The sequence below is a fragment of the Gobio gobio genome (assembly GCF_949357685.1).
Source record: "Gobio gobio genome assembly, chromosome: 21".
Classification (NCBI taxonomy): domain Eukaryota; kingdom Metazoa; phylum Chordata; class Actinopteri; order Cypriniformes; family Gobionidae; genus Gobio; species Gobio gobio.
The window spans coordinates 27,637,061-27,653,726 of NC_137117.1; the positions used below are offsets into that span (position 1 = coordinate 27,637,061).

Sequence of the window (16,666 nt, forward strand, 5' to 3'; positions counted from 1 at the left end):
AGAAAGAAGATATTTAGAAAAATCAACTAGAAAGACAACATTGGACCCCATTGACCTTAATTGAATGGACAAATGGTAAAAATGGTAAATGGACTGCATTTATATAGCGCTTTTAACAGACCTACGGCCATCCAAAGCGCTTTACATTTTGCCTCACATTCACCCATTCACACACTCATTCACACACCGTCGGCTGTGTCAGCCATGCAAGGCGCCATCCAGCTCGTCGGGAGCAGCTGGGGTTAGGTGTCTTGCTCATGGACACCTCGGCACTTGGTCAGGTCAGGACAAAAAAAGTTCTTCACAATATCTGCTTGTGTGTCTTGCTGAACAATTAAGTAATACAAATTTGTAACAACATGAGGGCGTGTAAATTATAGCAATGTTTTTTGGGTGAATGAGCCATTCAAACTGCAATCACTGTACAGGCATACTTGAGCAAGTACAATTGTTTTGTTACATTATTCTTTCTCAAATTGTTTAGTTTCTTCAGTACACGGCCCAACCTGCAAACAACCCAATCCCCCCTGAAAATTATCTCTGCCTATTTTTGTCTATGAACCGTTTTGGGAGTACTACAATATCTTTTGCAGACCAAAGATGTAGCATTTTTCTCTTCTTGACATCAGAACTCCTGCCCGAGTTGGGACCGCAGCCAAATCAATCAACTCTCAAAGAGGCAAACTATTGATGTTCAATTTAGAGAGTGCTTAAGCAAATCTAAATGAAAGTGTTGTAATGTATCTTTCCGTATTTACAGCACAATGAGTGATGGAAAGAAGTGCAGGGTGATCTGGAAAGAAGTGCAGGGTGATCTAGAAACAAGGTCAATTGGAATAGAAATGGGTTGGTTAGCCGTTATAAATATAATTGTTCACCCAAAAACGTCCTTGTATGCACAAAAACAGTCAGTTCATAAAATATCTTCTTTTGTGTTCCTCTTAAGAAAGTCATACAGGTTTGGAACGACATGAGGGATAGTAAACGATGACAGAATTTTGATTTAATGCTGCGGTGACTAAATGTTTTCTGCTCAACAACTCTGCAAAAGTATAGCTGCAAAAATGGTGAGCAGTTCAAATCTAATCTCCATCCCAGAATAGAGAGCCTTTAGATGAAAAACATTCATGCTGAATCCTGGAGATGTGGATTAGAGTTCACAGACATGGAACGGCCTCACTCTGGTAGCTTTTGTATGGAGTTCCTCAGTAAAGCAGGGAGATGTAACACACGATTGGGCGGATTGCGTTTTGACTGACAGTGAGACTCCATCTGTTGGGTTGGGCTCCAAGGCTGTGATGCACTACCTGCAGGGCTAATGCATGGCAGCTCCCAGAGGGATAGCCATCTCCTAAACCCTCACCTCTGAATTATAGATACAACTCCACATCTGAAACTTTCTCTTTACTTTCCCGGACGTGCCTCACAAATATTTCAGTGTGAGCATGCAGTCTTGTGTGCACAAGTAGGAAAGAAAGAGGTGTTGAGTGTGCAATTGGAGTCATGCCAAATTGGTCTATGCAGGCTTTTGTTTTCTTTTCTTTCCATTTCGGTTGCAATAAAACGTGGATTGTTGGTGTAGTAATAATTTAATAATAATAATTTGTTACATTTATATAGCGCTTTTCTGGGCACACACCAGCTGATTGGTGGAGAGGAGACCGAGTGATGAAGCCAATGGGTATATGGGGATTATTAGGAGGCCATGATGGACAGAGGCTAATAGAGGCCAGGATGCCGAGGTTACACCCCTACGCTTTTTCCAAAGGACATCCTGGGATTTTTAATGACCACAGAGAGTCAGGACCTCAGTTTAACGTCTCATCCGAAGGACGGTGCTTATTGACAGGATAGTGTCCCCATCACTATGTAGAAGTGTCAAGCTTAGCCTTGGGAGTATACTGTGGACAACTAGGTGCAACATAGCAAAAACTCTGATCCAATTTTGGTATTTCCCTCTGTGCTTTCGAGTTAACACGGACATCTGGGGAAGAGCATTTAGTGCTTGTGTGCATGTGTGTTTGCATATGAAGGCTTCAGAAGAGGCACACTTGAGCACTCGTCAGCACATAAAAGCTTTTTCTCACTGGTCTGAGAGGCCTCCTGCATTAGGGCTATTAGATTTGAGCCCTGTATGCTTGGAGACAACTAAGATAACACCTGCGTGGGTGTGATGGGGGTGGGGGTGGGGGGTCTGAATTTATTATTTGAAAATACAATGGAAAAGTGAGAATCCATCCATCTAATTGCTCATTCTATCGTTCTGTGTGTGTGTGTAATATATAAACAAATACATAATTTGAGCTGTTAATTTATATAGCCTAAACCTTATTATATTTTGTATTGTAAATATTTATTTATTCAAAATATGTACATTTCCATAACTAATAACCTCATCACAATTAGCCTACATCATCATCATCATGAACCCTTTCAAGGACGAGTGTCTTCTCTTATTTTTAAAGCTTTTTAACGATCACCAAGAGCGGACCCTGCTTACCATGATTTGGTACCCGATTATTGACAACTTTATATTTTAGATAGTTTCATGACCTTGAGCACAAGTCAACCCTGATACTGCTACCATCAATTTTGTTACGCCTATATATAAATTTTGAGGTGACAATGCAGTTTCTTTTCCTTGTCTCACTGACTATATATATTTTAATAATTTACTTTAAAACACCTTGTGGAAATGTAGGCTAAATGAAACCTGTTTCGTGGAATGACCTGGTCGCACCTTTCCGTTTTGTTCTTGCGTTAACTCGGAGGTTTGAACTCGGCGCATGTGGCATGTTGTTTGAGCTGACGTGATGGCACTGTAACGGAGCAGAGTGGGAGGGATTTAAGGGTGGGAAGAGAGAGAGCCCCCCCTCCCCCGCGCCTCCTCCTTTCCGTCCTCTCCATCCGCGCGCATAGCAGCCCGCGCGGATGCTGCGTCCACGGTCCTCAGCGCGCAGCTCAGCGAGGGGGCTCTCATCACACATCGCATATAAAATCCAAATACTGCATCACCGCGCTTCACCACCTTTTTGGTTTACACGTTCAAGAAGCAGCTTAAAAACAAAGAAAATACATTAGCCTTTTCTGAAACATTGGTCGGGACAGACATCTCAAAACGATGTCTCCATCTCTCCTTTTTTCCTCTGCGGAACCTCCATCTAACCAGGCAACAACTGCACTATTTTAGGATCCATCATCTCCATCCGTAGTTCACTGCTGAACACCTGGGTGATAGAGGACGACATGATAACAGCTACTGAGTGAATCCATTCGCTCTTGTGTTTCTCCAGGATATTCAATTTTCCCAACAAACCACGGCAATGTCCTTGGAGCATGGCCTGGTGAGTATCTGCTATTTACACTAATCAGGATGTGTTTGCCATGGTAACAGTTGGCAGTTCGTTTTCATTAATGACCGCTCTCTGTCATACTGTTCAATTGTCCCTGCATTTGTTTTTCTAATGCAGAACTCTTTGTCATGTATTTTGATAGCTGTCAGACACGTTCAAACTACTGCATTGAAGCCTTAACAATCTACTAGCTATCTAATTATTCCCAATGACATGTTTTCTCATCTACGAGGAGACTATTTACCATCCCTTGTCTTTTAATTATATTGGGCTGTATGACTTCCCAGGGTGTTCTGACATTTTCCTACATAGAACATGTATCGTGCACTCTCATTTTGTTAGTAAACCCACCAAGCACACTTACATCCAGCTGATAGTTGTGTTGTTTTGTCTAACATCTCTGTGAGTGTGTGCATCTCGCACTGGTACCCACACTGGTCACCTTGCGGAGGGGCATTGCGCTTATTCCGGATGCGAGTGGCGCACCATCCTCTCACGAGCAGCATCTTCGCGCTATTAATTCAATTAACATCGCGAGCCGCTCACGAGACTCAAAAGAATCACGTTTGGCTTGTAACCATCCGGGCTGTCACACTGGCTTTTGTGTGAGGACCGGTCGCCCTCTGAAGGTGACCAGTAAAGGTCATTTTCTTGTGGAAAACAGCGCGATGGGAAACACACCTGGCTCATGGAGCGCGGTGTGGGAACTTCACTGTCTTAGTTGCTCAAGGTGCTCGGCTGTCATTTCCCTTGGCAACCGTGCGGACTTTTTCACCCTTCTTGCTGCAAGGTGTGCGAAGTAGCCTATGCTGGGTGTGGGACGAGGAGAGGAGGGGTAGTTGTAGTCTCGCATGGCTCAGACAGCCCGGTGACCGTGTATGAGTCCGTAAATCTATACTCGACTCTGATTGGCCATTTACTTATGACCGTCAAAGCAGGATCCCAGTTCTGGGGGGTTTACATAATTTCAGAGAAATTGAGACTGTTGCAGTGCAACTGTGAGGAGACTACCAGCGATCTGAAAAACACCAGTGTCTACTGGCTGATCGATATTAACTGTTTTTGTTTGTTTTTTTGTGTACGTTCCTTTTTTGTACAAATTGATGGCTTTAGAGCAGCATTTGATTCTCAGGCTAATCAATATATCAGGCTTTTAAAAGTGTGTACGTTATTTGTGTTTGTGTGTTTGTTTGCTCAATTTATGGGGATTTGGCTGTGTTGAGTATTATTTCATCATCAGTTTTACCAATTACAAATGACCTACGGGGGTAAAATCAATCTCAGGTCACCATCCTCCTGAGGTAACAAAAGAAGTTGTTTGGTGTAAGAATACGAATGATTTACCGGACACAAAATATTTTTTGTATAATTTTACATCTGGTTTATTAAGTTGGGGATCATGCTAATGCATTTTAGATGGTAAATTCTCATGCTTAATTGTATTATATATGTATATTTATAATCTATGAATAATAATATTTATAATATTATCAATATTAACAATATATATTAATATACATTCATTTACACCGGTATAGTGATAAGTAGTAAATGTCTAAACTGCTTTACGTTCAGACAAATATGAGAATATTATATCAAAGTTTGAAACGCATCTAAAAAATTAAATGAGTAAAATATTTAAAGGATTATTTCATTCATATTTATAACTTTATAAACTATAATCACTGGCTTCCGGTAACGGCTGCACACAAGTCGAATTCCAACGGAAGAGTGACCCCTGACGTATGTTGGAGTAGCGTATGCGTAGGTGAGAGACGTCTTCAAACAAATAGGGCTGGGCAACAAACTCAAGGTCCTCTGACATTTCTCTTTAAAAAATATAATTTTAGACTTCTAATTCGTGACCGGGGTTTTGTTTTGCACTATCCCCTGTTGCTTCACGCTCGTCAATACGTCATGTATCGGGTCAGAGGTCACTCTGCCACCGGAGCTAGGCTTGCGTTTGGCCATTACAAGAAGCTTTGCTTTAGAAGGCCTTTATTAACCCCCTGGAGCTGTATGGATTACTTTTATGATGGATGGATTCACTTTTTGGGCTTCAAAATCTATGGTTCCATTCACTCTCATTATAAATCTTGGAAGAGCCAGGATATTTTTTTAATATAACTCCGATTGTGTTTGGCTGAAAGAAGAAAGTCAAATACATCTAGGATAGCTTGAGGGTGAGTAAATTATGGGATAATTACTATCAATTTAAGCAAAATCTGTTACAATACTACTTTGTCTCCCCTAACGAACTGATTTGCAATGTTTATCTTATTTATTGGCACTGATATGTACAGCTGTAAGGTTTTTTGCGTTGATTATTACAATGTCAGTTTATGCTTTGGTGTTTGGTGTCATTAAGGCTGATGCTTGACTGACTTGACGTGACAGTTTTTTTCTTCCCCCAATGCAAGTAACTTTATATATGTTAGCGTAATATTAATCTTACACAAAAAGTGCTCGTAAACTTTGCAGAAAGAAAAAAAAGTGTTACTGGTGCTCCAGTTCTCTGTCCATGTTGCCCCAGTTGGAATGCAGTTGTTGCAGCAATAAGGGAAGTTGGCCTAGAAGATGTCTGGACAAAACTGCAGCTGTCTTCTATGGATTAAAAAAATGATGTAAAAATTACATTGTTTAATAACGTTTTATATATATATATATATATATATATATATATAGGTTTTACATAATTTGTCTTTTTAACCTAAAAGCCATGGAAAACCAACTGTGACATCCCACAAGGGCTGAATATCAATATACATGTATACACTCTTATAAGACAATGATACTTCCTGTAGAGCGTGTAGAGTTGTGGATGTGTCTTGACACATGAATGGCAGAGCTGATGCTGGGTTAGATAACATGTATAGACTCAGGCATGGTGAAAACAAATGACCCATGTGATGGTTGTTCATGGTTATATTTCATCTCCATGACATAAACATGACTCCAGCCTGTTTGCGACGCATAAATAGAACAAGAATCATGTCATCCCTGTGCATTCGGTCAACATCATATAAATGTCTGGGCAACGAGCAGGTATTGCCAATCGAAGCCGAGCAGCTTATGTTACTCCCTACAGGCTCTTACGCCAATGCAGTCCATGTCTCGCTTTGAAAGCCTGAAACCAGTGTAACGAATACAGGCCACTGCAGTGAAGGTGGATGGGAGGAGGTAAAAATGGAAGAGCAAAGAACAGATGGACAGAGAATAAGATTGAGGATAATGGAGTGTGTGTGAGGAGGGGGGTGGAATCCTATGAACTTATAAAGAGAGGAGGTAATGTTCACTTACTTTACAGTAGCATGCGCTGAGTGGTTTTGTGCCCACATGAGAAGATAAGGGAGGCATGATCTTAAATGAGGTAATTCAAGCAGGTTTTTGTTGTGGAATGTGCATAAAAAAGTTCAGAAAACACAAACGAGCCTGGCTAGCTAATTTCATATCCCAGCAGTGTGTTCAGACTCCATAAGTGTCATGTCAAATGGGGATGTGGAAGAATGGCAGTAAACAAAAGCATCTTATGCAACACTCAGAGTCATTTTGACCCAAGGCTTTTTCTCCCAGTGAGTTGTTGCCTGTTCTTAATTATTACCTTATAGCATATTCCAGAGGGACTGTGTCTGCTATGTCCTACTTCGTCAATTTGGCAAATCATCTTTTTCTCTCCCTCAGTAAGACAGCCCCTTCATTACCACCACTGAGTTTGATCCAGTTAGTAAAGCCCTGTCAGCAGCAGGCCTACAGGCCTCTGTTCTGTATTTACCCTTGTCACTGAGACACTACATAAACAGGGAGCTCATGGGAAGAAAAGTTTATTTTCTGCTCTTTAAAAAAAAACAAAAAAACTACCTGGTGACAATTAGATGAGTCCTGTAAAGTGTAGCTGAATTTGTCATTCTTCAGAAATAACTCCGGCGATATCTGTCCACTGACATCAAAGCAGCATAGGGCTGGACTGATTTTTCTTTCCTTTTTATTCTCTCTATATCATATCTCTTTGTTCCGTTTTTAGAAACCGAACAGAATTACATTTTTTTTCTGATTAAAGAAACTCACTGACCGTGAATTGGTGTCATAGTTGTAATTTGTTAAAGAGACAGTCCACAAAAAAATAAAAATAAATTTATGTTACTTACCTGTTTTCTTTTTCGTGTGTATCACAAAAAGCAATATTTAGCAGATTATTCAAGCTGCTCATTTCCCTGCAGTGGAAATGGATGGGGGAGACAGTTTTGGTCCCCATTCACATTCATTATAGCTTGGACAATCTGCTAAACAGTCAATTAAAACAGTCAAAACAAAAAATTAAAATTCTGACATCAGTTACTCGCCATCATTGTTGTTCCATGTCGTTTTCTTTCTTGTGTGGAAAACATACACACTCAAAAAAAGATTTAGCAGATTGTTCAAGCTGCTCTTTTCCATACACGGAAAATGGAAACAGTTTTGTTTCCCATGCATTCATTTTCATATGGAAAACAGCAGCTTGCAGAATCTGCTAAATATTTACTTTGGTGTTCCATGCTAGAACAAAGAGCCATACGAGTTTGAAACAACAGGAGCGTGAGTAAAGATGACAGAATTTTCATTTTTGGCTGAATTATCCCTTTAAAACATCTCAGTTTGTTTTTACTCTAAAAGCTTCTTTCTTTGAGGCCTATTTTAATCTGCCTCGGTCACAATAGTCTCATACAACTGGTGTTCATATGTGTTTTCATTTGTTAGGTGATGACTGAATATGTGCCTTTTTTCCCCATAGAAACTGTCATGCCTTGTTAAACAAGTCCTTATAGTTGACGTCTGGATGCGAGTGGCAGAAATGCAGCTAAACTACTTCGCTTGGGGTGTGTGTTCGTTTGGACTCTGTCAGTGGTCTGTCTGTGTAAGAAGAGTGAAATGAGCAAAGCACTGACTCATCGACCCTTGCTTGCTTTTTTATTTTTATTTTTTGTGTGCTGCAGACCTCTGGATTGTACATTTTGCCATTCAACAAAGTAATTTTCTGCATTGTTTGACAGTGTCAGATCATTGGCTCCTGTGTCAATATGGTGGATAGACTGGTGTGTGGCCCTTATTTAATGTTTGAATATGGTTAGAGTTTCTTCTAGCTTTAGGGGGTTGTGTTTGTGTGTGTGTCTGCTCCCATGAGTGGGTGTGAGCGCGAGTACTTCTCTGTTGGTTACTTAGACACATTACATAAGACGCTGAACAATTTATGTAATGCTGGCCCTCTGTCTCTCACTTTTAACTTTAGCAGATTGGGTTGGGTCGTGGTAGTCAGGGCCGGTCTAAGCAAGGCAGACCTGGGAACGCTCAGTAGATTATCAACAGTGTCTTACCGAATGGTACTAGAGCACACTTGCTGAGAGGTTTGGGAAAACACGGATCGATATGAATATTCAGCATAATCTCCAGACCATCTGCCTCCTGCACACTGAACATAACTGCACGGTTAAGCAGTCTCTTGGTGAGGGAAATCTGGAGCTGCATAGACCCATAAGTGAACCTGTCTCATGCCAGCGGCCGCAAACGACACAAATGTACTTCAATATATAATTGAAGATATGATTTCATGTCTGACATGTTACCCGGAAACTGCTGCAATCTGATTGGCTGCTTTCAAGTTCAGGGGGTACCGTGTTGATGCAATGAGTACTTTTAAAGGGTGAATGTTAGTGCCATTATGTTGATTATGATTGATGCATTTAGCAGCAAGCTAATCAGATATCCGTCAAATTTGTTAAAAAACTTTTTTGATACACTAGCATTGGAAAGTTTGGGAACTGAAAGATTTATTTGTGAGCAAGGATACATTAAATTGGTCAAAAAAAATTTTTTTAGCACGGTTTCTACAAAAACATTAAGCAGCCCAACAGTTTCCAGCATTAATAATAAATAAGAAATGTTCATTGAGCAAAATCAGCATATTAGAATGATTTTTGAAGGATCGTGTGAGACTGAAGAGTAAAAAAGCGCTAAATTCAGCAACGCCATCACAAGAATAAAGTACATTTTAAAATATATTAAAATAGAAAACAGTTATTTTAAATTGTAGTCATATTTCACAACTTTACTGTTTTTACTGTATTTTTGATCAAATAAATGCAGGTTTGGTGAGCATAAGAGACTTTTTTCCAAAAAAAACGACTTAAAACTTTTAAACGGTAGTGTATTTCTGTGAATTAATCAATGATTAGTCATTTTTAATGGACAGAAATGTTTTCTGTAACACTGTTTCACCACAATTTAGGTAGTATCTTTTTTTGCAGGGTATAATCTTTTTCAGATAGCCCTAAACGCAACAAAAAAAAAGAACTGTGGTTGGTCACGTTACACGGCACTCAGTCAGTATTTTCCCATCTAAGTAGGCGGTTCTTGGCCAGAAAAAGCTGCAAAAAAAGTCCTGTTTGGGTACACTAGACTAACACATACTCAGCTCGTTGTCTGTTCATTTATGATATACTTTGGATAATTTGCTTTCAGCTACAAATAAGAGCACATTACTCTTAGTTCCGTTTAACCATGTTTAACTCAATTCTGCATATTTTTTCCTCAAAATCAGTGCAGAAAAGGTGAAAAATATCCATAGATTGTGTCTGGGCCTGCACATGACCCCTGATTATCTGTTTACTGAGCGGATCCTTCCTGTTGTGCATATATGCAGTGCATCAGAGAAGAAGAGGGAAAGGAGGGGGAAAGGAAGGCTGGGGTTAGTGAGTCAGCATGAGAATGATGACACCCTCTATGTCACTCCCGGCCCTATCTGCCTACACGCATACTCACACAGCACGCTGCATACCCCAGACTCATCATCATATAAGCAGTCTTGCACAGCCAGAACTTGACTAAACCGCATGCAGCCTGGTCCACGTTGGAACCGTGAACCACATTGGAACATTTTCAAACTTTATATATATTTATTTATGTTTATGATATATAATTATATTTCCAATCCATTTTATTTTATTAATTCCAACTTTTTTCCCCCTGACTGACTGATGAAAAACTCACAGGTCCCTGATGAATCAGTTGCAATGTGGGGTTTTTTTGTCATTCAGGGAAGGTTTATCTGAAATAGATTATATCACAATAATGAAATAATTACATTAAATTATTCTTAAAAAGTTACATATATTTTTAGTTATTTGTATAAAACTTTCCATATTTAATATTATCAACCGATACATAAACACAACTTTTTTTCCAGACGGACTGCTGAAACCCCCAGTGTGTCTTTACTCCGGATGTTGCATAAAGTCAGCCAATCAATTTAGACCTTTCCAGATTGAGAAAGTTCTTTCCAGTTTTGTGTGCTGTGTGCATCAGAAGCTCAGCGAACGGACCGTGGGTGGTCTGTGGGCGTGCCGTCTGAGGCTGAGACTGTCATCTAAAAGAACATAGGGACAGAAACAGAGGCATGCTAGGAAAAAGAAAAAAAAGAGAAATACGAGGTCAGAAAATGGTATTCGGGCCAAAATGATAGAGAGAAAACTCTGTGTTAGTGTCAATGTGTTTGTGTTTGTGAGCGAGTGTGAATAAGAACCAAGTGTGTGTGTGTGTCGGGGTATAGCGAGGCCGAAGGAGCTTTGTGGGAGTCAGATGCATCTGTAGGTTTCCATGGCAACTATGGGCCAATGCAGTGGTCTGGATTGCTAGAGATACAGTATATGCTATATGCATCACCATCTGTGAGAGCACACATTCCTCATACTGTATACCTCACTGTATGTCCAGGGATTTTAGTTGTGTTGCCCTCGAAATGGACTGACCTGTCTGTTTAGCATAATTAATGTTGCAAAGGCCTGTCTAATACCTCATTAATGAGATTAAGGGAAGTGTGTGACTCAATTAAAACACAAAAGACCTTTGAATTGAGGTGAAAATGTGCTGATATGTTTGAAAGCATTAGCTCGGAGCCGTCTGACTGTATGCTCGGTCTGTCTCTTAAGGAATGCCCACTGTACTCTGAGTTGCTGCCCACACGAGCACTTTAAAGACTGTAATGTGTTATTCTGTCTGTGTGTCTCTGCAGGCTTCCTCGCCAATCCCAACATCCCGCACCCTTTGAATCCTAACGCATCAGCACTGCAGATCTACAAAATATCCTGCTCGGTTTTGCGCCCCCTCTTTGCTCTCATTCTCTGTGTCCTGATGGATTGGAAGAGGCCAGATCCCTCGTTCTGTTGACCCTTGGGGTGAGGGGGTTGAGTAGAGAGGACAGGATTTCTCCAAATACACTCTAAGTGTCTGGCTGCAGTTGTCCCAGTTCCCACCTCTGATGGAGAGTTAGAAGAACGAGAGGAACTACCGGGGAGGGAGAGGAGTGGTGGAGCAAATTCGAACCCAAACAAAATCTCAAGCCAAGAATCGTCACTAAGACTGACCTCACATTGCTGAAACCTCCTGGACGAGAAGAAGTCATATAGATCAAACATTGTGGACCAAACAACTTAAGACTCAAGATGTCCACCACAGCGACCATGGGTGAGATGGCCAACAGTGCGGTCGAGTTTTACCCCAAGCGGGGTGGAGGAAGCGCAGAATCTAACCATGCTGGTGACTTTGGGGTTTCGTTGGATGAGCTCCGGGATCTGATGGAGCTGAGAGGACCCGAGGCCTTGCAGAAAATTCAGGAGAGCTTTGGAGATGTAGAAGGCCTATGCCAGAGACTCAAGTCTTCCACCAGTGATGGTGAGAGAAATGTTTACTTATTTTATGTCTTGATTTCTTGAACTCTGAGGCAGTTTAAATGTTCCCCTCTCCCTACACTCTTAAAAGTAAAGCTTCCAAAAAAAGGGGTTTTCACCGCAACATCATAGAAGAACTATTTTGAGTTCCCCAAAGAAACTTTCAGTTTAAGGTTCTTAAGAGAACCATTATTCCTAGAATAACATTTTAACAATCTAAAAAGCCTTTTCCACTATGAAGAATCTTTTATGGAATGGAAAGTTGTTCCATGGATGTTAAAGGCATTGTTCACCCAAAAATTCTGTCATTAATTACTCACCCTCAAGTCGCTCCAAACCCATAAGACTCTGGTTCATTTTCAGAACACAAATGAAGATCTTTTTGATGAAATCATAAAGAGACTGTAAAATAATCCATATGAATTGAGCGGTTTAGTCCAACATTTCTGAAGAGACACAATCACTTTATATGATGAACAGATTGAATCTAGGCTTTTATTTACATATAATTATTGACAGAATAAAAATATTTGGGTGAATGAACCCTTTAAAGGTTCCTCATGGAACCATAGATGCCAGTGAATAATCTTTATTTTTAAGAATGTAGCTCATTATTTCTCCTCAGATGTAGCGTATTTTAAATTCAAGCTGTGCCTTCAAAAACGCCCCTTAAACCCCAAATATTTCCCTTTCTTTCCTCCTTTTTCTTTATTTCTTTCTCACCTCTTCACACTACTTGTCCACCACCTCTTTCTCTGTCTCACTCGGCCAACTTCCCACTCTGGGTGCACGCGTCGTGTTGGGTTGCTAGGCGACGGCGCTGTCGGTGGTGAGGTGGGTGTAGAGCGAAGGGTTACTGGGTAAACAGAGTTGGAGAGACTAACTCACTAGAGTCAGTGACTCGAAAGGTCCCTGCAGTGATCACAATTCTTGGCATATCCATCCATCCTCTTCTGACTCGTAATTGAATGTGTTGCTGTGATGTTTTATACGCTATGATGACTGCAGATGAGAATTTAGATGGCAGAGGAGATAATGCTCAGTCATGAGAAACAGATAAACTCCATAAAACTCAAATTGAATTATACTGATTGAGAGTATTTATAGATTTATGATAAAGCTATTGCTTATAGTTCTTTTGTGCTTTGACAATGGGGTGTGGGGGCTGTTTATGGTTGGTTCATAATTATTTCAATGTTATGGTCGAAATTAAAATTCTGGACTATTTTGTCTAAATTAATATGAAAATGGATCATTTTCACTTGTATTGTACAGCTAAGTTTTGGTATAACAACATTATAATGTACTATGAATATCGATATAAATCTGATATCAGCAGATAATGTATGTTGTATGATTTAGTTTTGTTAGTTTTTTTGGTAACACTTTTATTTAAGGTGCTGTTACATTGTACTTAAATAAGTACTGAATAATATGTATTAACTACATGAACTTACTATAGAGTTACAGTTAGGGTTTGGTTTAGGGTTGATTACTTGTAATTATGCATAATTTACTGTTATTACTATAGTAAGTCACCTTAAAATAAATTGGGTAGTCCTTGTTACACGTTACATGTATAGTAATTACTATAGATTATGCATAATTACATGCAGCTAACCCTAATATTACTCCGTACTTAAATGTATAGTTACACTGTAACAAGGAGACCTTAAGATAAAGTGTAACCATAAAGTGTTACCAATTTTTTTTGTGTTGTGACTTTTGAGCACATAAAAATTAGCAAAGGATTTTTTTATTCTTTAGAGGTAGATTTTTCATAGTTTATTAAAATATTAGATTTGTCTATGATGTTTCTACTCAGTTTCCGTAGGAGAAATGGAAAATGTTTGCATATAGTAAAAGACCAGAACTGTAAAATTAATGTGAATATAATTTTAGTCTTGGAGAAATTGAGGAGAAAAACCAATCTGACTTTTTGTATTGACTTTGTGGCAAATCTAAATACAGATTGTGACATTGCTTAAGGAGACAGATGTGAGATTACTAAGCAAAAGTTTCAATTTGCTCTTTATTTCATCTCATTAGTGACTAGGAGAAACATCTGAGATATTACCGAGATTTCATGTGTGATTTTCTTCCCTGCTGGATGTCAGTGAGGGGTAAATGCCTACTGTGCAGTTTTTGCTCAGTGGTTCTAGTACCGCATCCTGCTTTTGTGTAAAGAATATCTCACCCCCTATTCCCACTTTAAGGCTATAAACATACTCTTCAAATGTATGCAAACACAGACCCAAATGTTTAGCCAATGCACTGAAAACCATTTCACATTTGCATTCTTAAATTACCGTAGCGTTAAGAAACCTCAGTGCTCAAGGGGGCAATAGAGTTACCTTCAAATATCTGTGTCATTAAAGCAAATGTTTTATTTTTCCGGTTTCAGCTAACTAGAAACATGTTGACATGCTCCGTTAGAGTCTCTTCAATCTGCTTTGTCATGACAGAAGTTCACCTGAAAGGCTGACAATAGCAGAAGATAGTTTAGCACAATGCCCATTAAAGCGCCTATTGTGGCCACACTGAGAATGCAATCCATACTTGTGTTGCGTTATTATGAATGGACTCATGCATGCCAACTACTTACATATTTCTGCTAAAATCTATGCAAGCTTTCAGTATAGAAGTAGTTCTCAACCTTTTTGACTCCAAGGCCCTCATTATCCACAGCAATAATCAAAGGCCCCATATATGGATTTCCTCTCCATCTAATATTTATCTCATATATTTTATTGCTAATTTATCTCTATATATTATTTAACATAACTAGAAAATGTCCATGGAGTTTTAAGATTTTCCAAATCTATAATCAAACTTAAAAAAAGAGTCTTCATGTATCCCGGTTTTCCAAGACCGTGTGAATCCTGGTTCTTCAAAAAGAGAATTAATTAAAGTAAGAAATATTTTTATTGTTAGTTGTTTTAGCTCATTTTAAAGTTTTTTTTTTCTTTCTTATTTTAAATAAGTCATCTTGAGGGCCCCTTGGAATTTTGCTTAGGCCTCTTGAGTATTATATATGGATTGTATTGCTTTGTCCTGTTGTGTGACACTTCCTCAAGATTTAATTTTGTTCTTAATTTTCTCACAATTTCCATACCCTGCACTGCACCGGAAGTTACGATGCAAACTGACTAATGCTGGTCCATTGCTATCTAACACATTTTGGGAGCACAGTGATGCATAATATTGAGCTTGCGCAACTCTTGCTCTTCCAACAGTGAAAATTGTTGTCTTCCACATTTTACCTCTTGGGGGCAGTATGATGTTAAAATGTGATTGGCTGGAGACTTCATTGTTAATTGGTTAGAAATGTGGTTAGAAAGTATAAAAGTTTGTTGTACTTCCTCTGGTGGAACTCGGTTCTCCAGAGAAGTCACCCACTCCAAATTGCTGCTCCCATTTCTTTTGTTTAATATCCATCAACATTTATTGCCCCATTGGATCATTATTTTCTTTTATTGTTTATTCCCTAGACATGGTGTTATTCTTGTAACTTATATTTTTGTATTGACGGCTGGGAACGAGTTGGCCGTGACAATATCCCTTATCCCAATATCCTAATAATATTTGTTCAGCTGATTGGTAGACCATAGTTTGAAAGAAGATTAGAAGTGTAAAACCATACTACAACAAGCCCAGTTAGATTTTTTTTTTTCCTTAATAGTTAATAATCAAATAAGTGCCAGTAGTAAGCAGGAACCCATCTTCTTGTGTGAGTCTTTTAAACTTCATTCTATTGAAGACAATATTACATATCACGCAATACATCTCAGCTGATTGGAATTATTTTTTTTAGTAAAGTCCAGAATGAAATAAGTGCAAGAATCTATTATTTCATTCACTAGATGTTTTTTTTAGACATTTCGCTTAAAGGGATTGTTCACTCAAAAATGAAAATTCTGTCATCAGTTACTCATCCTCATGTTGTTTCAAACCCATAAGGCTTTTGTTCATATTAATGAACATATTTTTAATGGAATTCGAGAGATTTCTGTCCCTCCATTTAATGATGGTTCAAAAAGTTGATAAAAACATTGTAAACAGAAAACTTTGTTGTCTATGCAGAAAAAAAGAAACTGGCTGTGTTGTTCTCTTTTGTCAAAAAGACAGGGAAACTTCAACACCCATAATGGGCTCAATCCGACATTGATACAAAATTATGAAAGTAAGATTTGTAGTTTTACTAAAAGCCTGAGCAGATAACTAAACCGAGAGATCTGGGTGCACGTAACATTGAGAAAGAGTACACATTGTTCATTTACATATACTATGACACTGTAAAAAAAGCTGGTTGAATTTCGCCAAACCTGTCCTTAACTTTAGGCTTTTATTCACATGCTGTGTAAACATTGATCAACACACATAAATAGAGCTCATCAAATATGGTAAACGGACGCTCAAATGTGCTTGCTTGACTCGAGAGAACCAATGAGATTTGTTTTTGTGTTACGCAAGCACGTTTGAGAATCTGCTGAGCATATTTAATGAGCTCTTTGTATGTGCGTTGATCAATGTTTATATGTGAATAAAAGCAAAAAAATGTAATATCTATTAAACCTCTCGATTCATTTGTATTTCTTTATGAATGTAATGAACAGT

General features: G+C 38.9%; 1 protein-coding gene across 1 annotated transcript in view; it reads left to right on the top strand.

Moving 5' to 3' along the window:
* Positions 1-2,915: 2,915 nt before the first annotated feature.
* Positions 2,916-16,666, top strand: part of atp2b3b (ATPase plasma membrane Ca2+ transporting 3b) — a 66,795-nt gene continuing 53,044 nt past the window's right edge. The window contains exons 1-2 of the mRNA XM_079802127.1: positions 2,916-3,344; positions 11,395-12,053. Coding sequence (XP_079658253.1) covers positions 11,825-12,053 — 229 coding nt within the window. The 5' untranslated portion in view covers positions 2,916-3,344; positions 11,395-11,824. The remainder of the gene's footprint in view (positions 3,345-11,394; positions 12,054-16,666) is intronic.